Source organism: Apodemus sylvaticus, chromosome 15 (assembly GCF_947179515.1).
Source record: "Apodemus sylvaticus chromosome 15, mApoSyl1.1, whole genome shotgun sequence".
Classification (NCBI taxonomy): domain Eukaryota; kingdom Metazoa; phylum Chordata; class Mammalia; order Rodentia; family Muridae; genus Apodemus; species Apodemus sylvaticus.
Genome location: NC_067486.1, coordinates 85354065 through 85380596, shown reverse-complemented (window position 1 = coordinate 85380596; position 26532 = coordinate 85354065). Strand labels below are relative to the sequence as shown.

The window sequence follows — 26532 nt, the reverse complement described above, 5'->3', positions numbered from 1 at the left end:
TTTCATAACTCATGTATCATGTTTTCAGACCCCTCCCACATCACAGGCCAGAAAGCAAGCCCGGGGATCTTCCTACTCCCACCCTCTTTTCTTCTCCTTTCTGACAAGCACAAGCTGGTTTTGAATTCACCATGCAGTTGGGGAAAGCCGCTGAACTCTTTTATCTTGCCATCTTTCTCTCCCTTGTACCCAGATTATATTTATTTTCTTGAGGGTGCCTGTTAGGATCTAGTTACCAAGCCTTGAATCCCAGCACTCAGGAGGCTGAGGCAGGTGGATCTCTGTGATTTCCAGGCCTCCAAGGAGTATACAAAGGACATTGGACAATGTATCTCAGGATAGCCAAAGGAATATAGTGATAGTCTATCTTGGAAAGCAAAGCAAAGAAAGAATTTGCATACATCTGTCAAATATTTTCATCTGTATATTATTAGCATATACTAAGTAGTCTCCAAGCTCTGACAAATGAATGCAATCTTTGTAAGTCAAGCAGGTGTGGGCTACAGAACATCAGGATCATCATAAGGTAGAGCCCTCCACCCTTACTTAGTGAGTCCCCTGTCTCACTGGCTGTCCCAGAACCTAAGCTGAAGTGACTGTTCTTCCACTGAGACACCAACGAGGCTGACCCTGCGTGGTTTGGGGTCAGAGACGATCAGGCTTATTCAGGGAAGTACGACCATAAATTATGTGACGGTTCAGCGTTTCTCATTTAATATATACACACACAGACAAAAACATCAATTTATTTTTCCTGTTTCTTAAATTGCTCTCATATACTATAAACTCTAAATGTAATCATTACTATACCTGACAGAGATCACAGCACTGTGACCAAGTAACTAGGATGTCTGTCAGTCAGAAGATAAGAACAAACAGAATACCTTTAAAAAAGAATGCCATAAAGGTACCTCTAGTGTCCTTCAACAACAAAGCGTCTTCACTTGTTTTGCAACTACCACTCACACTACTTAATAATTCCATGGAACTAGATGACTAATGATACTAAACTAACTTTTCAACTAAGAACAATTACATTCATTATCATTTCATCAGGAAAATTACCAAAGATTTAATAAAGTTAGAATTGAAACATATAACTATTTCCAAATTTTTAAGTTCTCATACAATTTTGTTAGCATGTGGTCCATGCTTGCCTGACATACCAACCTGGTCCCAATGAAGTGATCAACCTTTATAAAGAAGTGGAAAAAAAGAAAAAAGCTGGGCAGTGGTGGCCCACACCCTTATTCCCAGCACTTGGGAGGCAGAGGCAGGCGGATTTCTGAGTTCGAGGCCAGCCTGGTCTACAGAGTGAGTTCCAGGACAGCTGGAGCTACACAGAGAAACCCTGTCTCGAAAAAAAACAAACAAACAACAACAATAACAACAACAAAAGAAGAAGTAGAAAAAAGTGAAGGAGCAGCTAGAAGGACTGATGCAGTGAGCTACAGACCCCTGCTTCAGCTGGTGGGCAAGTGGGAAATAAACTGGTGATGTGCCTATTGCTGAGTGAAATGCAGGTCAGGCCACAGAGGCAGGGACAGCTGCCCACCCACTCATCAGCCACAGCCCAGAGAACACTTGACCCCAAATTGTACTTTTCAGTTTATGTGAACAGAGATGTTTACCATTCCAACACTTCATGTCATAGACTAAAATTATCTATTCCTGTGGAATGCTAGGAATTTCCTCATTAGTAAGATCTGAAAGGCTTCAAGTACAAACTGTTATTTCCAAAAAACAGTGCATGCTATTACATCTAAAGATTTAGTACATTCTACAAGATTTTCAGGGTACAGTTATGTGGAAATACCTAATTCACACACTAAAAGACAAACATGTTTGTGCACAAAGTGATTAAATAGCTTGATTCTTAATCTTTTTCTTTGGATGCACGAAATCCATGTTGCCACTGATTTATATCTACCTTGCTTCTTTACTAAATATCTTTAATAAAATCCTAATATTAGAGAAAATATGCAATATTTGTTATTTAGAGGCAGGATTACTTCATAATGATTTATTTCTAAACTATCCAATTACCTATGAATTTCCTAATTTTTTCTTTTTTGAAACAATGGATTAATAGTCACTGTGCAAATGCACCACATTTTTACTATCCATTCATCAGCTGATGGACATTTAGGCTATTTCCAAGCACTGAGTATTATGAACAGCACAACAATGACTGTGGAAGAGCAGGAGTCTCTGCGGGGGGCGCAGTGGCTTGGGTACATGCCCAAGAGTGCTGCAGTGCTGCAGTACTGAGGGAGATCTACGCCAGCCTTCCTGAAGCACTATCACATTGACTTCCAAAGGACTAAGTTTTCTAGTTCTTCAAATCCTTGCCAGCATGAACTGTCATGTTTTATTGATCTTGGCCATTGTGACTGGTTTAAATTGAAATCTCGACATAATTTTACTTTGGATTTCCCTGACTGCTACAGATTTTGAACATTTAAGTGTTTTATAGCCATTTGTGTCTCATCTTTTGAGAAGTCTGCTTCATTATTCACTCCAGTTTTAATTTCACTTATTTCCTTTCTTGAAGTTCAGTATATTTTGTTCTTTATATATTTTAGACCAATAACCCTACCAGATGTGTAATAAATAAATACTTTTTCCCATTCTATAGCCTGCCACTTTGTCCAAATGATGATGTCTTTTGCCACATATAAGATTTGCAGCTTCTTAAGGTCCCATTTATTAACTACCAGTATTAGTGATGTGCTATTGTTGTCCCTCTCGGAAGGACTTTTCCTGTGCCAATGACTCCGCGATTATTGAGCAATTTCTTTTCTATCAAATTAGGGGTCTGATGTTGAGGGCTTTGATCCACTTGAAGTTGAGTTTTGTTCAGGGATATGTGTGTGTGTGTGTGTGTGTGTGTGTGTGTGTGTGTGAGAGAGAAAGAGAGAGAGAGAGAGAGAGAGAGAGAGAGAGAGAGAGAGAGAGAGAGAGAGAGAGAGAGAATCTATTTGAATTCCTGTACATGTAACTATCCAATTCGACAAGCACCATTTGTTGAGGATTCTCCTTTCTCTAGTGTGTATTCTTGGCTTCTTAGTCAAAATTCAGGTGTCCATAGGCATGTGAAATTATGTTTGTATGTTCAATTTGATTCCATTGATTAATGAGTCTGTTTTTATGTCAGAACCAAGCTGCTTTTATTATAGAGCTCTGAAGTATGACCTGAAATCTAGGATAGTGTTATTTTCAGCAATTTCTTTAATTATGCAGTAGTGTTTTTACCTATCCTGAGTTTTTTGTGTTTTCACATGAAGCAAAAAATAGCTTGTCTATACAATAAAAAAAAAAACAAAAAACAAAAAAAACAAGCCACTGGAGGGGAACATTGCTTGTCAATTTCTGTGAAGAATTATATGGGCATTTTGATTATGTTTAGCATAATCATAATTATAATCATAATTAACTAAATTATGTTTATCAGGATGGCCATGGTCATAATATTAATCTGCGGATCCATTAGCATGGGAGATTTTTCAATCTTCTGATGTCTTTATTTCTTTCTTTAATGTCGAGAGTTTTTATTATTCATGTCTTCACTTACTTGGTTAGAGTTATCCCAAGATTTCTGTCTCTCTGTCTCTGTCTCCTTCTGTCTCTGTCTCCTTCAGTTTCTGTCTCTCTCTGTTTCTCTCTGTCTCTGTCTCTGTCTCTCTCTCACACACATATGCATGCATACTTTTGAGGTCATTGTCAAAAGGTGCTTTTTTAAAATTTCTTTCAAAGCTAGTTTGTCATCTGTATATACAAAGGCTAGTAATTTTTCTGAGTTAACTTTTGCATCCTGCTACTTTATTGAAAGTATTTATCAGATATAGACTTTCCCTGGTGGGATTTTTAGTGTGTTTAATGAATAAAATCATATCATTTGCCATAAGAATACTTTGATTTCTTCATTTCCTATTTGTATCCATCCTGATTGCTTTTCAGTTCTGTATGTGTAATAAAAATGTAGATATTTTAATATTTGACAAGATGGACTTCAACCCAAAACTCATCAGAAGAGATAGGGAGGTACACCATATATTCATAAAGGAAAAATCTACCAGAAGGATATTACAATTTTAATATTTACATACTGTCTTAAGAGTGTCTATTGCTGTGATAAAATGTCATGACCAAAAGCAACTTACAAAGCAACTTATAACTTATTTCATCTTACAGCATTCTAGTTCATCATTCAGAAAAGTCTAGACAGGAATTAAAGGTAGGAACATGGATGCAAGAGGCGATGCACAGGCCATGGAGGAACACTGCTAGTGATTTCTCACCGTGGCTTGCTCAGGCTACTGCCTTACACCAGACTATCTGTCCAGGGTTAGAACTGCCCACAATGAGCTCGAAACTCCCATATCACTCACCAATCAAAAAACTGTCCTTCAGATTTCTCAATAGGCCAACTGAGCTGGAGAATTTTACCATTTGAGGGTCTCTCTTCCAAAGTGACTCTAGTTTGTGTAAAATTGACATAAAACTGGCCAACACACACACAATGCACAAGTATATAATTTCAAAAAAGGAGACCACCCAGAGACTGTCCTACCTGGGGATTCATCCTATAAACATTCACCAAACCCCAAAACTACTATGGATGACAAGAAATGCTTACTGAAAGGAGCCTGTTATGGTTGTCTTCTGGAGGGGCCCTGCCAGAGCCTTATAGATACAGAGGAGGATATTAACAGCCAACCATTGGACTAAGTGTGGGATTCCCAATGGAGGAGATGGAGGGTGGACTGGAGGAGCTGAGGAGGGGTCTGCAGTCTCATGGGAAGAACAATGATGTCAGCCAACCAGATGCCCCAGGGCTCCCAGGGACTAAGCCATTAACCAAGGGATACACATGGTTCCAGGCAAAAGAGTGGCAGAGGAATGCCTCATTGGGCATCAGTGGGAGGAGAGGTCCTTGGTCCTGTGAAGGCTCAATAGATGCCCCACAGTGGGGAAATCAAGGGAGGCTTGTGGGAGTGGGTTGGGTGGAGGAGCATATTCTTGAAGGCAGGGGGTGGGAGGATGAGTTGGGGGTTTTCAGTGAGGGGGAAACCGGGAAGGGGTATAACATTTGAAATGTAAATGAAGGATATATTCAATAACAAAAATAAATTTCAGCAACATAAAATAATCAAACTCAGGGCTGACATTAATGAAATAGAAACAACATTTAAAACAAAGAGTTCGGGTAGTGGTGGCGCACGCCTTTAATCCCAGTACTTGGGAGGCAGAGGCAGGCGGATTTCTGAGTTCAAGGACAGCCTGGTCTACAGACTGAGTTCCAGGACAGCCAGGGCTACACAGAGAAACCCTGTCTCAGAAATAAAGCAAAACAAAACAAATAAAACAAAGAGTTGGTTCCTTAGGGAAAAAAAAAGTACATAAGTGACAAAATTTTACTCAAATAATAAAAATAAGGAGGATTCCAACTAATAAAACTAGAGATGAAAACGTACAACAGACAAGGGAAATCCAGATAATTATAAGGACATCACTTTAAAACCTGTATTTCACCAAATTAGAAAACCTAAAGGAAACTGATGGATTTCTAGATATATAGAACCTAGTAAGTGAAATTAAGATGAAGCAATTATTTAAATAGACTGATAAGCCCTACTGAGAAGGAATAACTTAAAATCTCCCAACCAGAAAAAGGCCATGGCTAAATAACTCAGCACAAAATTCTATCAGATTTCAAAGAAGCACTAACACTCATCAGACTATTCATAAAATATCAAATGAATTCCAAATAATTATTATGAAGCATTATGGTGATATCAAAACCAGATGTAACAAAAAATATATATATCTCAAAAACAAAAACAAAAAATGAATATCTCTTTTGAACAAAAAAATCCTAATAATAGCAAATTATTTTATTTCAAGAATTTTAAGAACACATCAAAAAGATTATCCACCACAACCAAGTCAGCTTCATCCCAGAGATGCAGAGATGGTTCAACAAACATGAATCCATAAATGCAATCCACCACATAAATACACTAAAGGACAGAAACCACATGGTCATCTCATTACATGTGGAAAAGGTCTTTGATCAAATCCAACACTCCTTTATGATAAAAGTCCTGGAGAGCTTACTGAGAAGATTTCTGGAGAGATCACAAAGGAAAAACTTCAACATAAAAAGGCAATTTACAATAAGCCCATGTTCAACATCTTTCTAAGAGAGAAATGTGTAACATACAGCATTTCCACTAAAATCAGAAGCAAGTCAAAGTTGTTCACTCTGTCCATAACTAGTCAATATATTACTTGGAGTCTTAGCTAGAGGAATAAGACAACTGAAGGAAATGAAGGGGGATTCAACAGCAAAGGGAAGGTGTCAAAGTATTTGTACTTGCAGAGCTACAATTTTATACAGAAAAGATCCTTCTGGAAAAGAGTCTTCTGGAAACTTCTACAGGTGTCAAATACTTTCATCAAAATAACAGGATACAAAAAATCCATGCAAAAAATCCATAGTTTACACACACACACACACACACACAGAGAGAGAGAGAGAGAGAGAGAGAGAGAGAGAGAGAGAGAGAGAGAGAGAGAGAGAGAGAGAGAGAGAGAGAACAAGAGAACAGTTTTCTACCTGTGGTAAAGTTTAGTCAAACCTGAAGGTTACAACTGCTTTGGCAAACCTCTATCTCTAAAATTATTTACATTACAATTCATAGCATTAGCAAAATTACAGTTATGACCACCAAAACATGAGGAACTGTATTAAAGGGTTGCAGCATTAGGAAGGTTGAGAACCATTGCTCTACAACATTGAAGAAAAAAATGGACGACATGAGACAATTGAGACTCCCCAGAGCTCATGGACCAGCAGGACTAATACCCCACACCCTCCTGCAGTCTAGCCTGCTGTCACTCTGACCTTTGACCAGCTTTTTTGCAGCAGCCTCCTCTATCCTTCCCTGCTATCTACACACCCTGTCTCCTTAGTCTGCCTGATTCTATCCCACCCAAGACATTTCCAACCTCTAGACCCAGTGCTTCTCAACCTTCCTAATGCTGCAACCCTCAGTTAATGAAAAAAAATTCATTTTTGTTACTGCTCAAAACTGTAATTTTGGTTCTGTTATGAAGCGATGTAAACTTCTATGTTTTCTGATGCTCTTAGGTGACGCCTCAACCTGCAAGTTTGAGAACTGCTGCTCTTGGCTGAGCCCACCCCTACAGCTTCGCTCTTCTTTGACCCTACTTCATCCGTAATGTACTAAAAACTAATGAAGTCCTCATCCCTAGATCTCACAGCAGGAATACCAAGATTATTAAAGATTAAGCTAATGTGTTCTTCAAAACCTACCAGCTTATCCAGATGCTCACTAAGGAGAACAACCCAGATCAACCCCAGGACACAAGTATTAAAAGAATCATCAAAAACCTCCTCAGGAATGCAAGGAGTTTTAAAAATAAAGACACACACACACACACACCATAAAAAATTCAAGAAAGAGCTCAACTTTTCTCCTTGTATGATGACAAAAACAATAAAGACATAAGGCTGATAGAAATGACAAAGATTTGAAAATGAAATCAATAGAGATAGAAATGCTGAAGAAGACTCGAGCAGAAATAACGATGGAATTGAAAAACTCAATAGTCTAACTAGAAAATGCAAAGAAAAGTTTTATAACTAGAAATGAATCAAGTAGAAAGTCTCAAGGATAAAATAGAGGATTCAGACCAAAATATCAAGGAACATAAAAAAATTAAATTAAATTAAAATTAAATTAAATTTAAAAAATTAAACTATACAAAGGCAACACATGGTGCTACAGGCCTTGATCCCAGCATTTAGGAGGCAGAGGCAGTTGATCTCTGTGAGTCTGAGGTTGGATGGGTTTTCAAAGTGAATTTCAGGACAGTCAGGGCTATACAAAGAAACACTGTCCCACAAAACAAACAAACAACAAAAAAAGAAAAAGAGAAAATATACAAATAGAAACAAACAAAGGATATCTGTGAGACCATGGGAAGTCCAAATTTTCTAATTATAGGAATGGATGAGGAAAAATCCCAAGTCAATGCCATAGACCAGACCTTCAGCAATGTTATAGAAGAAAACTACTCCCAACTAAAGAAAGACACATCCATATAAACACAAGAATCACAGAAAATCTCCACAGCATATCATATTTAAAACATTAACTATTTAGAACAAAGAAAGTACAAGAGAAAAAACCATGATAAATCACCTGTGAAGGAAATCGCACTAGTTGATTTCTCCAAGAAAACATCAGAAGCCAGGGGAGCCTGGAGACTGTATTCCAAGTCCTGAAAGACTCTGCCAGGAACCTACACTCACATCCACTACTAGGTACTACCCACTATACTAACACCAGCACCAACCTACTAATACCACCCAGGAAACCCATCTGCCATAACTGAAACAGAAGAAAAATTTTCATTACATTAAAAAGTCTAAATTTTTTTATATATTAAAAAAAAAAGAACCAAAGGAAAAGTACAAGAAGCATTATTTTGTGCTAAAAAGATAAATGAACATAACAGAGAGACTGTGGGTAGAACTAACCTGAGTGCCTCCTCCCTGAAGACTAGCTTTCATGGTACCAAAAGGCACCACGCAAACGTCCAAAGGACAGATGCAACCTACAGTCCTATCCACTATTATACTTATGAGGCATATCAACAGCCAGTATGGCCGTGATGAGCCTACATGCCCACTAGTAAGCTTCTATCTAAATTATGTGCATTATGCTATTTTAGATAAATAGCTAATTGTAGTGGAATTTTCCCCTAATTGATTGGATAATAAAGATGACAAGAAACCGATCACTGTGCAAGGAGGCTGGACTTACAGGCAGGGGAGAAGAAGAGGGAACACAGGAGAAAGAAACTTGCTTTTGGACAGCGGGAGCAAGGCAACCAACATGTAGGAGGCGGGAGACTTTAGAGGTCTGTATCTGCCACCAAAAGATTTCTGACTTAGAATAGTTGGGGAGATTAGGATGCTAGGTTCTGAGCCCAGCGATGTGTTGTCTGTTGATGTTAAACATGGTGCTTTCTTTCTTGAGGTGATTCAGCTGAGATCTACGGCAGATCGCTGTTCAGGCACCAAGGGAAAGGTAACCAGCTATGGCAGGGTGTGGGTTTGCAAGAAGTGCATCCCAGCTAGCCACAGGAATCTGGGAGTGCACAGTGGATTGGGCAGCAGCCAGCCACAAGATGGAGAGAGTCATTTCTGGGCTTTGGATCGGCAGAGCCAACTTTGGTGGGTCAGGCTTAGGTTAAAGGGAAAAAATGCAGTCTTGGCCTATGTGGCAGGCTGAGAACAGACCGAGACGGCTGGCCGGTGCCTAGCCACAGATAGCATGGATTTGTTTTTTATGAATACATGCTACATGTATGGTCTGATTCCTTGTGGGTTTTTAGCCATCTGTGTTGTTATTTTAGCTTCCTCCCTCTCCTGCAGGGAGGCTTCCTTCCCACTTCCTTATTAGATCACTCACATCCTCCGCTTCCGCATTCCTTTTGTCATTATCAAATTGTTTTCCAATTAGATTTTAAGACTTGCTTAACAAGAAAGAGACCATGCCTGGTACTGAAAACATTCACAGTGCTGGTGAAGTCATGATTATTGAAGAAGAATCTACATCCACTATTTTAATAAAATAGCATAGCTTCTAATAATAATCAATAAATATTTGTCTTTATAAACTTATGAAGAAATGTTCTCTTTGTAACAGAGGGAGACCATTATGATTTGAAAGTCTAGAAAGACGGCTTGGGAGTTAAGAATTCTTATTAATTAAATTAAACCCAAATTAAATTACCTGCACCCAGATAAGGTGGCTCACAACTGCACATAAGAGTTGTGGGGCAGTTGTCAGGAACTTTATTCTCTCTCCTGACCTGTGAGGAAAACTGCACTTAAATGCACACACATTCTCAAATGTGCGCACAGTACTACTTAGGTAACGGGGCTGTGCGAGCAGCACTACTTAGGTGGGGGGGGGGGGGGCTGTGTGCACAGTACTACTTAGGTGTGCGGGGCTGTGCACAGTACTACTTAGGTGTGCGGGGCTGTGCACAGTACTACTTAGGTGTGCGGGGCTGTGCACGCAGTACTACTTAGGTGACGGGGGCTGTGTGAGCAGCACTACTTAGGTTGGGGGGAGCTGTGTGAACAGTACTACTGCAACCAACAAATTGGGAAAAGATCTTCACCAACCCTATATCAGACAGAGGGCTAATATCCAATATATACAAAGAACTCAAGAAGTTAGACCCCAGAAAACCAAATAATCCTATTAAAAATGGGGTAGAGAGCCAAACAAAGAATTTTCACCTGGAGAACTTTGGATGGTTGAGAAGCACCTTAAGAAGTGCTCAACTTCATTAGTCATTAGGGAAATGCAAATCAAAACAACCCTGAGATTTCACCTCATACCAGTCAGAATGGCTAAGATTAAAAATTCAGGAGACAGCAGGTGTTGGCGAGGATGTGGAGAAAGAGGAACACTCCTCCACTGCTGGTGGGATTGTAAGATGGGACAACCACTCTGGAAATCAGTCTGGCGGTTCTTCGGAAAACTGGGCACCTCACTTCTGGAGGATCCTGCAATAGCAATGTTTTAAATAGCTTTCTGAACTTTATTATGTATTGTTTTATAGAGACTTGGAATTATTTTAATATTTTTAAAATTACGTGTGTGTGTGTGTGTATGTGTGTGTGTGTGTGTATGTGTGTGTACAGCCCCGCACACCTAAGTAGTACTGCTCACACAGCCCCCCTTCGCCTAAGTAGTACTGTGTGCTACTTAGAAGAAGTACCCCCCTTCACCTAAGTAGTACTGCTCACACAGTCCCGCACACCTAAGTAGTACTGTGTGCACAGCCCCCCTCACCTAAGTAGCACTGCGCGCACAGCCCCCCTCACCTAAGTAGTACTGCTTGCACAGCTCCCCACACCTAAGTAGTACTGCTCGCACAGCCCCCCCACACCTAAGTAGTACTGCTCGCACAGCCCCCCATACCTAAGTAGTACTGTTCGCACAGCGCCCCCACACCTAAGTAGTACTGCTCGCACAGCCCCCCTCACCTAAGTAGTACTGCTCGCACAGCCCCGTCACCTAAATAGTACTGCTCGCACAGCCCCATCACCTAAATAGCACTGCTCGCACAGCCCCCCACACCTAAGTAGTACTGTGCACACAGCCCAGCACGCCTAGGTAGTACTGCACGCACAGCCCCGCAAACCTAAGTAGTACTGTGCGCACAGTCCCCCACACCTAAGTAGTACTGCTCTCACAGCCCCCCACACCTAAGTAGTACTGTGCACACAGTCCCCCACACCTAAGTAGTACTGTGCACACGGCCCGCACACCTAAGTAGTACTGCTCACACAACCATGCACACCTAAGTAATACTTCGCGCACAGCCCCCGACACCTAAGTAGTACTGTGCACACAGCCCTGCACACCTAAGTAGTACTGCGTGCACAGCCCCGCAAACCTAAGTAGTACTGTGCACACAGCCCTGCACACCTAAGTAGTACTGCTCACATAGGCCCGCACACCTAAGTGTACTGCTCACACAGCCCCCCAGACCTAAGTAGTACTGCGCACACAGCCCCCCTCACCTAAGTAGTACTGTGCACACAGGCCCCCACACCTAAGTAGTACTGCTTGTACAGCCCCACACACCTAAGTAGTACTGCACACACAGCCCTGCACATCTGGACTTGCCACTTGTTGAACAACTTTATGACCTCTCCTTCTCTTGGGAACCTTGACTAAAGACCTGTTCTTTGTGATAGGGACATTGTTCTAGAAATGGAGATATTCTATATTACTGTCATTGAATTCAATTGCTGTACATTTCAGAAATGTCCATGCCTTGTTGATGGGTATTTAGGTTGTTTAGATTTTAAGGGTGTGGTGGCCTCCATAAGCTCATATTCTTGGTCTCTAGTAGGCAGAACTGACAGAGAAGAACTAGATGTGGCCTTGTTGGAGAAGGTGTCCCTGGCGATGGGCTTTGGACTCCTCCCTTTCTAACTCTGCAGCATGTGGGTCTCAGCGACTGTGTCAGCAGCATGACGGGCTGCTGCAACGCTCTCCATGATGGCCACAACCTCTAACCCTCTGAAACTAGAAGCCTCAAATAAACACTCTTTTTATGCTTTTTTGGTGTCATATCACAGAACTAGAAAAGTAATTATGATGAGGAGTTAACCAAACCATTTAAACAAAAGAAAGGAATATACTGAAGGCCTTAGTAATGTCTAGGACATCCAAACACTGTGTCTTGTCGGGTATCACCAACACTTAGAAGAATAAACTTCTTTCACGTGTTTGTAGTTATTGATTATATTTATTTCTAACTTGTCCTCTCCCTCCCCCTTCCTACCCTCCCTTCTCTCCCATTCTCCTTCTCTCCCTCTTACCTACCCACCTTCTCTCTCTCCACCTATACTAGAGACTGAATGAAGCCTGTGTGTACACGCTGTAGCACTGAGCTCGACCCCTAGCCCTGCTTTCTTTTGAGGTACCTACCCATTTAAAGACAGAGCTACCAAGGGACTCTAAGGAAATTCATAACATTACCTTTATGTCAATTATTTTCATGTTTGTAGGTGCTGAAATGTCTAATGGCAGCATTAAGATATGCTGCCATGTAGGTTTTCTTCCTTGAGACAAAAATCCATCTTGTAAAAAAATTTAGACTTAAATTTAATTTTAGAAAAATTTTTTAAAATTAAATTAATTTAAATTTAACTTTAGAAAACTTAAAATTTTTTTAAAACAATTTAGATTTCACATGCCATTTCTGGAGCAAATACAAGATTTTCTGCAACTGTCCTTTTAATTCTATACTCCAATTAGGTAGCAAAAAATTACCACCACCACCACCACCCCCCAAAAAACACAAAAATACCAAGGAGAAAAGACTGAGGAAAGGCATAAGAAGGAAACAAGCTAGGAGCTGTACCCACAGGCAGCCTGAGGCCATTTCACAAGCAATCCTAGAAGCCATGAGAGGTCACTGCAGATTATAAATGGTCACTGGCTAGGAAAGATCTCCTATGGAAAGTAAGCTTAATGGTTAACCTCTGTATGTAACCGCTAATCAACGAATCTCATAGATAAAACTTATAATAACTAATAAGGTTAATAATTATTTTTCCATTAAAGCAATAAAGTGGACTTTTTCATAATTAAAAACTAACATGACATACAAAGCAAACATTAGCATTTGTACTGTTGATACATTCTGATCCAGTAATGATTATTTCTGAAGTTTAAATTATGTTTTAATCCATTCTTTTTATACTTCCCTCTTAAATGACTGGCAACGAAATGAAAAATTAATCTGTAAGATCCTACTGTCATATAAGATCTCCTACTCCACCTATTTTTCCAAGAGGAAGAATAAAAAACATCTTAGATGATACAACATACCTCTTGGGCAAGAATTCTCACGTGGTTGTTTTTCTTACTTGCAAAGTCCACATTATAAACCCTCTGCTGGCAGAAGCACACATTCAGTACTCCTGTCACATAAAACCTATGGTGGATCCTGGCTTTCCTCACTTAGCACTTCTCTCATAAAGTCTCCGTCTTCTACTCACAGGACAGATGAACAGCCGACGGCTGGTAGGCTCAGCTCTTTACACTCACCAGGGAGGGAAGATGTAAACGACGTCCTGGGGATGCCCCATTAAGTGGTCTGCAGTCTCCCTGGTGAAGAGAACCTTCAGGCGGGCTCCGGGCTGAGGAGCTGGCCCACAGGGCGGGCTGGTGATTGGAGGCCCTGCTAACTGCTCACACACTGCCACCTGCATGCTGCATTCCTCGTGTACTTCTAGAATTTTCACAGTTAATACACTAGATTTTCCACCTAGAAGAGAGAAGAGAGACAAACAAAAGACACTTAGAAACTTCCTGCATGTTTTTGGAACAAGACTCTATAAGCACTTAAAGTGCTTCCGTTAGGCACTGTGTAGCAGGAACAGGAACGGTAACTCTTAAAAGAGTGTTCATGGGCTGCTGGGTATTTGCAGTGTGGATTTAGAAGGGTTGGCGGTGATCTGGATCTCAGTAGTGCCTCTTATAAAGTCGGCCAATTACACAGATTTCATCTTTTCAATTGTCTCATCTAGGAAACAGATCATGCTACCTGCGCCAGTGAACATCTGAGAGAATTACAGGAGACAGAGCAAGGTGAACCAATGCAATAGTATTTATGAACACACACCTTGTATCAATGTAAAAGTTCAAAGAACTGGCAGTTCTGTGTGGTCCCAGTGAATCAACTAATAAAATCAAGTGACTGGAGTGGGGTGGGACACACAAAATATTCCCTGCAAAATCTTTGCAGTTTCATGTTGGGTGTAGTAAACCTTGTAATCCTAGCTACTTGAGGGACCAAGATAAGAAAATTGTGAGCTAAAAGCTACTCTGGGTAATTCATGCAACAAAATGGGAAGGGGAAAGGAAGGAGGTTAGCTGGGAGGAATTAAAAAACATAGTAAGGAAGGACAAAATATGTTAGAATAGACCATGTCTCTGCAGAGAAACAGACCGCAAAAGGGAAACTGGGGAATTTCAAATCAATTTTACTGTTCTTACTATAACACATGTGTAGAGGCATAGAGGCAAAGGTTAACATGTGCTATCAGTTATAGGCAATGAATATATTTTATCTTTTTTTGTTGCTGTTCAATTTTTAAAATAGAAAATTAATTTAGAATAACAAAAGTAGACCTGCAAATAACATTATCATCAGTCCTTCAACCATTGCAGACCGAATGATTGACAGCAAAGGACCCAAAGCCAAGTTTTGAGTTATTCACAGTTTCATCTCCATTTCTACTTCTTCTCTCACTTCTGCTTCAATCATCTTTTTGTCCGAAGTTCCCTGTACATTCTGCTAAGTGTGGAAGTGCAGGCTTGCATGCTGTTCGTAAGGGCTGTTTCTCAGTGTGTAACTGTCTCACTTTTTTGAGGACAGGAAGGAAATGGAATGAGGGAAGGACACAAGCATGTAGAATGTCAAGCTGCTGCTTGGACTATGTTTAGACATATTTTCAAACAATGTTCAAAAATTTATGTTTGTTACTAATTATATGGTTACTAATCACATGTGTTCCCTTGTGATTGTGTTATCTCACTCAGGATGACACTTTATAGTTCCACCCATTTGCCTAAGATTTTCATGAATTGTTTTTCACAGCTGAGTAGTACTCCATTGTGTAAATATACCACATTTTATATATCCATTCCTCTGTTGAAGGACAATTGGTTCTCCTGTTGAAGGACAGCTGGTTCTTTCCAACTTCTGGCTATTATAAAGAAAGTTACTGTGAACATAGTGGAACATGTGTCCTGATTATATGTTGGAGCATGTTCTGGGTATATGCTCAGGAGTGGTATAACAAGGTCCTATGTCGAATTTTCTGAGGAACCGCCAAAATTTCCAGACTGGTGGTACCAGCTTGCAATCCCACCAGCAATAGAGGATCATTGAGGAAAGTGTTCATCTTTCTCCATATCCTAGCCATAATCTGCTGTCATCTGAGTTTTTCATCTTCACCATTCTGACTGGTGTGAGGTAGAATCTCAGTATTGTTTTGATATGCATTTCCCTGATAACTAAGGATGATGAACATTTCTTTATGTCCTTCACAGACATTTCCTCAGTTGAGAATTCTCTATTTAGCTCTGTACCTCATTTTTTTAAATAGGGTTATTCGACTCTCTGGAGTCTAACTTCTTGAGTTCTTTGTGTACAACGTATATTAGCCCTCTATCAGGTGTAGGATTGGTAAAGATCTCTTCCCAATCTGTTGGTTGCTGTTTTGTCCTATTGACAGGGTCTTTTGCCTTACAGAAGCATTGCAATTTTATGAAGTCCCATTTGTCAATTCTTGATCTTAGAATATAAGCCACTGGTATTCTACTCAGGAAATTTTCCCCTGTGCCCATATGTCTAAGGTTCTTCCCCCACTTTCTCCTCTACAAGCTTCAGTGTGTCTGGTTTTATGTGGAGGTCCTTGATCCGCTTGGACTTGAGCTTTGTACAAGGTGATAAGAATGGGTCGCTTTACATTTTTCTACATGCTGACCTCCAGTTGATCCAGCACCATTGGTTAAAAATGCTGTCTTATATCCACTGGATGTTTTTAGATCCTTTGTCAAATATCAAGTGACCATGGGCATGTGGGTTCATTTCTGGGTCTTCAATTCTATTCCATTGATCTTCCTGCTTGTCTCTGTACCAATACCACACAGTTTTTATCTCTATTGCTCTGTAGTAGAGCTTGAGATCAGGGATGGTGATTCCCCCAGAAGTTCTTTTGTAATGGAGAATAGTTTTCCCTATTCTGGGTTTTTTGTTATTCCAAATGAATTTGCAGATTGCTTTTTCTAGCTCTATGAATAACTGATTTAGAATTTTGATGATTACATTAAATGTATAGATTGCTTTTGGCAAGATGGTCATTTTTATTATATTAATCCTGCCAATCCCTGAGAATGGGAGATCTTTCCATCTTCTGAGATCTTCTACAATTTCTTTCTTCAGAGGCTTGAAGTTCTTGTCATACAGAACTTTCACTTGCTTGGTTAGAGTCACGCTAAGGTATGTAATATTTGTGACTATCATGAAGGGAGTCATTTCCCTACTTTCTTTTGTGGCTTGTTTATCCTTTGAGTATAGGAAGGCTACTGATTTGTTTGAGTTAATTTTATATCCAGCCACTTTGCTGAAGTTGTTTATCAGCTTTAGGAGTTTTCTGGTAGAATTTTTAGTGTCACTTAAGTATACGAACTTATCTGCACAAAGTGATATTTTGACTTCGTCCTTTCCAATTTGTATACATTTGACCTCCTTTAGTTGTCTAATTGCTCTAGCTAGAATGTCAAATACCATACTGAATAGAGAGGGAGAGAGTGGGCAGCCTTGTCTGGTCCCCCATTTTAGTGGTATTGCTTCGAGTTTCTCTCCATTTAGTTTGATGTTGGCTACTGGTTTGCTGTATATTGCTTTTACTATGTTTAGGTATGTGCTTTGAATTCCTGATCTTTCTAAGACTTTTAACATGAAGGGATGCTGAATTTTGTCAAATGCTTTTTCAGCATCTAATGAAATGACTATGTGGTTTTTTTCTTTGAATTTGTTTATGTGGTGGATTATATTGATGGATTTATGTATATTGAACCATCCTTGCATTCCTGGGATGAAGCCTACCTGACCATGGTAAAAGATGGTTTTGATCGATTCAGTTAGCAAGAATTTTATTGAGTATTTTTGCATCAATGTTCATAATGGAAATTGGTCTGAAGTTCTCTTTCCTTGTTTGGTCTTTGTTAGGTTTAGGTATAAGCCTAATTGTGGTTTCATAGAATGAATTGGGTAGTGTTCCTTGTGTTTCTATTTTTTGAAATAGTTTGAAGAATACTGGTAATTCTCCACTAAACACATCTGGTCCTGGGCTTTTTTTGGTGGGGAGACTGTTAATGACTGCTTTTATTTCCTCAGGGCTTATGGGACTATTTAGATGGTTTATCTGATCCTGTTTTTAACTCTAGCACCTCGTACATATCTAGAAAATTGTTCATTTCATTCAGATTTTCCAATTTTGTTGAGTATAAGCTTTTGTAGTAGGATTTGATGGTTTGTTTTTTTTTTTTTTAAATTTCCACTCTTTCTGCTGTTTTGCCTCCCTTTCATTTCTGATTTTATTAATTTATATACTGTCTCTGTGCCCTCTGGTTATTCTAGCTAAGAGTTTATATATCTTGTTGATTTTCTCAAAGAACCAGCTCCTGCTTTTATTTGGTTCATTTTGGCCCTGGGTTTGATTATTTCCTGTGGTCTACTCCTCTTGGGTATACGCCTTCTTTTTCTTCTAGAGCTTTCAGGTGTGCTGTCAAGCTGCTAGTGTAAGCTCTCTCCAATGTCTTTTTGGAGACAATTAGAGCGATGAGTTTTCCTTTTAGCACTGCTTTCATTGTGTCCCATCAGTTTTGGTATGATGTGTCTTCATTTTCACTAAATTCTAAAAAGTATTTAATTTATTTCTTCCTTGGCCAAGTTATCGTTGAGTAGAACATTGTTCAATGTCCATGTGTATGTGTTTTCTGTTGTTTTTCTTAGAATTTAAGACCAGCCTTAAACTGTGGTGATCTGATAGGGTGCATGGAATTATTTCAATATTCCTGTATCTGTTGAGGCCTGTTTTGTTACTAATTATATGGTTGGTTTTGGAGAAGGTACCATGAGGTGCTGAGAAGATGGCATATTCTTTTGCGTTAGGATGAAGTGTTCTATAAATATCTGTAAATATCATAGATCCATTTGGTTTATAACTTCTGTTAGTTTCACTGTATCTCTGTTTAATTTCTGTTTCCATGATTTGCCCATTGCTGATAGTGGGGTGTTGAAGTCTCCCACTACTAGTGTGTGTTGTGCAATGTGTGCTTTGAGCTTTAGTAAAGTTTCCTTTATGAATATGGGTGCCCTTGCATTTGGAGCATAAGATGTTCAGAATTGAGAGTTCATCTTGGTAGAGTTTTCCTTTGACCATTATGAAGTTTCCTTCTTTATCTTTTTTGATAACATTTGATTGAAAGTCGATTTTATCCAATATAAGAATGGCCACTCCAGCTTGTTTCTTCGGACCATTTGCTCTGAGGTAGTGGCTGTCTTTGTCACTGAGGTGTTTCTTCTATGCAGCAAAATGTTGGGTACTGTTTACTTATCCAGTCTCTTAGTCTATGTCTTTTTATTGGGCAATGGAGTGCATTGATGTTAAGAGATATTAAGGAAAAGTTATTGTTACTTCCTGTTCTTTTTGTTGTTAAAGTTGGAATTATCTTTGTGTGCCTATCTTCTTTTGGATTTGTTGAAACATTACCTTCATGCTTTTTCTAGGGTGTAGTTTCCCTCCTTTTGCTGTTATTTTCCACACATTATCCTTTGTAGAGCTGGGTTTGTAGAAAAATACTGTAAATTTGGTTTTGTGGTAGAATATCTTGTTTTCTCCTTCTATGATAATTGAGAGTTTTGCTGGGTATAGTAGCCTGGGCTGGCATTTAATATTCTCTTAGGGTCTGTATGACATCTGACCAGGATCTTCTAGCTTTCATAGTTTCTGTTGAGAAGTCTGGTATAATTCTGGTAGGTCTGCCTTTCTATGTTACTTGACCTTTTTCCCTTACTGCTTTTAATATTCTTTCTTTGTTTAGTGCATTTGCTATTTTAATTATTTTGTGATGGGAGGACTTTCTGGTCTGATCCAGTTTGTTTTGAGTTCTATAGGCTTGTTTTTTCATGGGCATCTCTTTCTTTAGGTTAGGGAAGTTTTCTTCTATAATTTTGTTGAAGATATTAACTGGCACTTTCAACTGTAAATCTTTGATCTCTTCTACACCTATAATCCTTAGGTTTGGTCTTCTTATTGTGTCCTGGATTTCCTGGATGTTTTGTGTTACAAGCTTTTCGCATATTGCATTTTCTTTGTCTGTTGTGTCCATTTCTACTGTGTTATCTTCTACACCTGAGTTTCCCTCTTCTATCTCTTGCATTCTGTTGGAGATACTTACATCTGTAATTCCTGACCTCTTTCCTAAATTTTCTACTTCCAGGTTTTCCTCCAGTTGTGTTTTCCTTGTTTCTACTTCCACTTTTAGGTCTTAAATTACTTTATTCAATTCCTTTACCTGTTTACCTGTGTTTTCCTGTATTTCTTTCAGTGAGTTATTGATATCCTCCTTAAAGGACTTTATTATCTTCATGAGATAGGATTTTAGGTCTGCTTGCTGATTTTCAGGTGTGTTGTATTCAGGGCTTCCTGTGGTGGGAGAACTGGGTTCTGATGATGCCCACACATATTGGTATCTGTTGTTTACGGTCTTGTGCTTGCCTTTTGCCATCTGGATATCCCTGGTGTTTGTTGATCTGGGTGATTGTCTGGAGACTGCCTCTTTTTGATCCTGAGTTGCTTCAGTTTTCCTGAAAGGCCTGCAGCTGTGGCTGTAGCAGACCACCTATGGAGCTTTGGGGGTGGGGAGTGTTTTCACAGGGGAAGAGAGGGTTCTGATTGTTGCCCTGGATGCAGCTGATCTCCCGAGAGGCCTTCAGACTGTTGGGCTAACTGTTCTGAGTGTGGCTGGTTCTCAACTGCTCTGAGTACAGCAGGCTCTCAACTGCTCTGAGTACAGTGGGATCTCTAAGAAGGATCAGGTGATGCCGTCTTCACAGCAGCAGAGCAGCCAAGAGTCTGCCCCAGCATAAAGGACCAGGCTGTGGAAGGGGTGGAAGGAAAAGAAGGGCTTGGTGTGTGTGTGTGTGTGTGTGTGTGTGTGTGTGTGTGTGTGTGTGTGTGTGTGTGTTTTAGTTTTGGTTTTGATTTGGTTTATTTGCATTTGGTTTTCCGGACAGGATTTCTCTACATAGTGCTGGCTGTCCTGGAACTCACTCTGTAGACCAAGTTCGTCTTGAACGCAGAGATTCACCTGCTTTTCTGAGTATGCATTCATATATTACATCATCTTATAAGCAAAATTGTCTTTTCTATACTGAAAACATTTGTTTTCTGATTTATATAAAAAAATTTCTTATAGCTATTTTATAATAAAACTGAAGAAGAATGTGTGGCTTTTGCAAATGTTTGAACAACTCAAAATCTTTTATCCTGGTAACAATAGATATCTTTTCCTGTGTATGTGTGCATGTGTGTGAGTTGGTACCTTTCAGTGAAGTAGGAGCTCACATATTTGGTGAGACTGCAGGCACAGATCCTGTCTCTACCTCCCCAGAACAGGTGCATGATGCCACATCAACCTTTCCAGACACATGCCAGAGACTTGCACTTACATCCTCATGCTTGCACAGCAAGCACTTCCCCAACTCACCAAGCCCCATGCCCCACCAAAACATATTTAAATTGTACACTGGAAAGCACCCCTCCCCACATAAACAAAGACTATCAGGGAGAATTTTTTTGAGTCACAAAAACACTTAAAGTCACCTTCATGTATTTTAATGTACTAAAAGACATTTTAGTTCTGATATTTTGCACCCATCATTTTAGAAGCAGGTGTAAATCTTACCTAAGGGTGTCATTTGGTAAGAACCACATCGATGTCTCCACAAAGAAATGGCAGATCTCTCTCGATTTTGCAGTTCTTGGAGTCTTTCTGCTAGTCCGCCTCTGTTTAATGGATTATAAAATACTATGTTTAAATAAAAACAAAAGCCTTCAAGACAGCTACAGCTTTTACACTTTACATGCCCTCCTCAGAAACAGGTAAAAGCTGGAAATGTTAACATCTTTTGCATTATGCTTTCTTTCTGGGTATCATTTTCAATTTCTAGTTTTCTTAGAAGATCTATTTCCTAATTCACAGAAAAGCTGCACTGCTATTACACAGTCTAACAGTTAAGTCAGTTGGGTTCCAATTCTGTACTCTCTTAATTTGTTCACTAAGTGTGTTTTACACTTACTGCCTGCAGTTACCACTTAGCTCAGGTTAGAAAATGTCCCATTCTGTCATGCAATAGGGACTTCAAACATGCAAATACATAAAAGTAATGTTGTTCAGATCCATAGACAAGAATGACTTGCCAATCAGTTGGTGGGTCCAATAATCAAACAAGAATATAATTTGGACTCCTTAAGATCATTTAGTATCAATCAGAAATAGGGTATAAAGATCACAAAAGTAAGAAAAATTAAAAATAAAGTAAGAAAAAATAGGATGAAAAAGGCAAAGCAAGAAAAGGAGGCAAGGAGAAGAAGGGAAAAAAGGAACAGGGAAGGGAGGGTAAGTTCTGCGAATATCCTGAGTGGCTTCCCTCTATTTCATCTACATCTCATCTACCCATCCCACAGTCAATTCTAAATTTGAAATTTATGGGCTGGAGAGATGGCTCATAGGTTAAAAGCACACACTGCTGTTCCAGAGGCCCTGAGTTCAACTCCCAGCATCCATGTGGCAGCTCACAACCACCAGTAACTCCAGGATCCAAGACCTACATGCACCTACATACAGGCCTACATGCAGGCAAAACATCAATACACATAAAATTTAAAAAAAAGAAAGTTATTTTTTAAAAATCTGAAACTTAGAAGGTGCCTCTTGCCAGAAGCCATCTAGGCAAAGAAACTAGCAGGTGATCTTCCTGAGATGGTCTCACCACAGACTGTAAAGCCATGATGATGTGTTTGCTCTTCTAGGCAAATCTGAAGAGATCACATATGAGGAAAGATTGCTGCGTAATATGCTTTCCCTGCTATCATTGAATATATATATCACTAGGGATTTAGGCAGATTTCTGCAGAACAATGAAGAAGTACTGTCTTGTAATGACGCTATATAGACAAATACATGATTTCTTAATTCTTAATGATGATTCTATAATTACTAAAATAATACTAGTAATTATTAAGCCCTTTATAATAGACTACTATCAAGTCCTATCTGATATTTAAACTGCAATAGGAACTCTGCCAGTCTTAAAGTGTGATGAAGTAATTGCTTCTGAGATAGAAAGCAGGTATTTACAACTTAGAACACATCCCAAGAGGTTACAAAATAATTAACCAAAGGCCCTAAAAAGAAAACTAACAATTTATTGTAGGTACAAGGACAGAAGACAAAATATTGACAAGGTTTATCTATATAAAATTTCAATGATAACTTAGTTATGGTGTTTATTTCCCCATTGAACATGTAGAGCTAATGACAGATAATGAATGTCTAGTATTATTGGATATCATGTAAACATTCTTTGTTGTAAACTTCTTATTCAATTTATTATTTGAATTTATGTTTAAACATTTAGTGAATTTTTATTAAAAAAAAAAGATGCTTGGAAAAACCATGTAATCTATTCCCCTAGAAAAAACTAGGTACAAAAAAAAAAAAATCCTATAAAGGATTACATTGTAGGCATTTATTATATCCAAGCAGGAGGAGAGCGCCAGATTAGGAAGGGGAAGGAGAAGGATAGCAAAGTAGAATAACTTAGAAATTATAAGTGAACTTAAAAATTTAAGAGAGCAACATGCAGAATACAGAGAGGAAAGAAGACAAAGGAGAAGCTGTGGAGAGAGCAGAAAGAACAGCAGGCTTTGCATGGATGGAACAGGCCGTAAGGGCAAGGCTGAGCCTGCCTCACTAAGGAGGACAAAGCTTTTTTCTTACAGACTTGGGTTCAATTCATTAAGCAATAAAAGACTAGAAGCTTTTTCTTTCTCTATGCAATAAAGATTGTAGTTCATTTTTCATCTAGAACAAGTGACATAAGTATGTAGCTGGGCCCTACAGGAATGCATGAAGATTTATGAATATGTGTATAAGTGAACTTGTATATAAATTTATGTGAGTTCATGAGTATTTGTGTGAAGAAATTTTCCTTCTGCAATTGTGGCTCTCTTCGCTTGGTTACATAAAAGTTTATTGCTCCAAACCTCCCTCCAGCCTGACCAGAGAGAGGTGAGGCTTCTGGACAAGAGAGTGAAAACCATTACCAATTCTTTACTTAATCCCTGGCTGTTAGGCTACAGGTGTTAACCCTGTTAGGCTAATGGTCTTTAACCCTCAGAATGAGCAAGAAAGTTTTTAGAATTATTTACAAGTGATCAGCAAACTTTCAGTATAAAGAGAGCTAGATAACCAGAGACCATCAGTCTTTAAAGCTACCTCTATGCCCACCTCCCCCTTAAAACCATTCTATGCCAGGCAGGCTCTTGGCACCACTCTTCATTAATTTAAGTCTAAGAACCAACCATTATCTAGTAGCGTAACTCCAAAGGTGCTTAAGCAACCACTTCCCATCCAAAACTATCCCATTTCTAACACTACTTTATACTTCCTGGCTGACAATCAGTCTGCCCAGAACAGGCAGAGGGTTCAAAGGCTGTTGTGTCTCCTACATATAAAGCATGCTCATCACAGAAAAGGTCTGCAACAGGGTTGGGAACATGATGTTCTGGAATTAGGTAACATCACCTGCACCATTAAAATAATTTTAGCCGGGCAGTGGTGGCGCACGCCTGTAATCCCAGCACTCTGGGAGGCTGAGGCAGGCGGATTTCTGAGTTTGAGGCCAGCCTGGTCTACAGAGTGAGTTCCAGGACAGCCAGGGCTACACAGAGAAACCTTGTCTCGGAAAAAAAAACAAAAAAACAAAAAACAGAATAATAATAATAATAATTTTAATTTCAAGCACAATATCTTCCTCATACCCTCCTTCCTTCCTGGTAGCTGAACCCAGAGCCTTAAATATGTTAGACAAATATCCCATCATTGATTTATGTTCCTAGTTCATTTTTAAGATGAGATCTATGTACTACTCTAGTCTGATTTCAAATTCACCATGTCACCCAGGCTTGTCTTGAACAATAACTTTACTGCCCATGGTGTGATTGCAAGTGTGCATTATCAAGTCCAACTGTCACTCTCTTCTGAAGCAACAACTTCATTTGGGGCATTGATGAATTGGCATAACTATCTTGAGTCACAATAGTCACTGAGTAATACTGGAGGAGTTTTGCTTATACTGTTTCCCAATGCAATACAAATAAACTAAACCATCAGAGTAGATGTGTAGCTTTAGACTGGGCCCATCAGCATCAGGAATGTGTCTGATGTCTCTGATAATAGCTTCATACAGGCCACATTTATGCTGACCTGAATGAGGTCACTTTTGTCTTGACCATTTAATAAGCCTTCTTCCTTTGACTGAAATCACAGAAATCCACTGGTCTTCCAGCTATATACAACCAAATCCCTACCACTAAGTCACTAATTGAACTGTGTATAATCTTGGATCTTTCTTCTTCTTTGGTCTCATGACACTGCCCAAGCTTTTTGGATACCAGGTAGTGGGTTTTTTTTTAGAATAAGTACATAAACTTGTGCCTTATTAAAAAAAAAAACACATTAGAATGAATACTAATTTGTTCAGCATAAAGCACCAATCCCATTATTTGTCTCTGGAAATATTATTCTCTATGACTACTCTAGAGACTAGATCTCTTTCAAGACATGACAGTTAACTCTCTCCAAGGAGCATGTGAGTTTTAACATCAGTCTGTCCTATGTTCCATACATTTTTTAGACAACAGCTCTCAGTTTGCTGTGGAAATATTATTAACAGACACCCACACCCACTGCATGTGTTTTCTTCCTACTGTGTGTGAACTATTCTCCTAGAAACTCTCTGCTATTTCTGGGCATAAGCTACTGTGCTGCTCACTTTCACACACACACACACACACACACACACACACACACCCTCCATATGTTTTCTCTTTCTACTGTGATCCATTCTCTAGGAACTCTTTGCTACTTGTAGCATAAGATACTGTGCAGCTTGACACTGGTTCTTTCTCACATTCATTGTTTTATTTTGGGGAAAAGGACATTATTTTATTTCAATATATAACAAACAAAGATACCATTTGACATAAGGTTGGAACATGTCTCTAAATGCTCCCTCACATATCCTGTTTAGCTACAAAGGCTAGTCTCTGACTGATAAACCAGAAACAAGGATTTTCCCCTACTATGAGTCTTCTCAGGCATAGGTGAGGTGTTTTTATCCTTCAAAGAGGGCTCTAATATTTTCTGCATTTGTAAGCATTATTCTGGTCAATCTCTCTAACCACACTTATGCCATAATGGTAAGCCAAAGGACTTAAGCTTATTTTGAGTTGTATTTGTTAAGGAAACAGTGACTCATCTGGCTGCACTTTCAAACATAGCACCTGCAACACTGATGTATATAATAAAACCTGATAAGCCAAACAACACATTTCTACTAAGGAAAGCAGTCATGCAAGCTAGCCATGACTAAATTCATAAATGTTCCACTTGAATGAACAATTTTATAAACTGGCTTCTGAACAGGCTTGTATATAAAAAAATCAGAATTTTGTATTGTCAATTTTCTTTCTCAATTAAAAAAAGTATTTTAAAATTAAAATCTCTGGTTTCTGTCCCTGGCTGGGGACCATCCACCACAGAGCTCCAGGCAGTACAGAGAGAAAGCTAACTTCCCAGGAGTGCAGAGAGGCCAGAGAGCACAGGTAGGACCACCTGCTGATCGGAAGAACCTGTCCAGAACTCTCAAACAGGAGCCTCCTGGTTTCTGTCTCCAGCTGGGGCCTATCCAGCAATACTACAGAGCAATAGTGTTAAAAACAGCATGGTATTGGTACAGTGACAGGCAGGAGGATCAATGGAACAGGATTGAAGATCCAGAAATGAACCCACACACCTATGGCCACTTGATCCTCGACAACGAGGCTGAAAACATCCAATGGAAAAAAGATAGCCTTTTCAACAAATGGTGCTGGTTCAACTGGAGGTCAGCATGCAGAAGAATGCGAATTGATCCATCCTTGTCTCCTTGTACTAACCACGGGTCTCAATATCCAGGAGGCACAGGGATCTCTGAGCTCTCAGGCCTCTCCATACTCCAGCCTCCCAGGAGTGTGGACAGGCCAGAGAGCTC

At 39.4% G+C, this 26532-nt stretch overlaps 1 protein-coding gene across 4 annotated transcripts in view; it reads right to left on the bottom strand.

Annotated features, from left to right (window-relative positions):
* The window catches only part of Spidr (scaffold protein involved in DNA repair), a 220384-nt gene that overhangs the window by 119703 nt on the left and 74149 nt on the right, over nucleotides 1-26532 (bottom strand). For all 4 annotated transcript variants that reach the window (XM_052157865.1, XM_052157866.1, XM_052157867.1 and 1 more), the window contains 2 exons: nucleotides 21120-21220; nucleotides 13683-13902 (listed from right to left, as the gene is read on the bottom strand). In XM_052157865.1, coding sequence (XP_052013825.1) covers nucleotides 13683-13902; nucleotides 21120-21220 — 321 coding nt within the window. The remainder of the gene's footprint in view (nucleotides 1-13682; nucleotides 13903-21119; nucleotides 21221-26532) is intronic.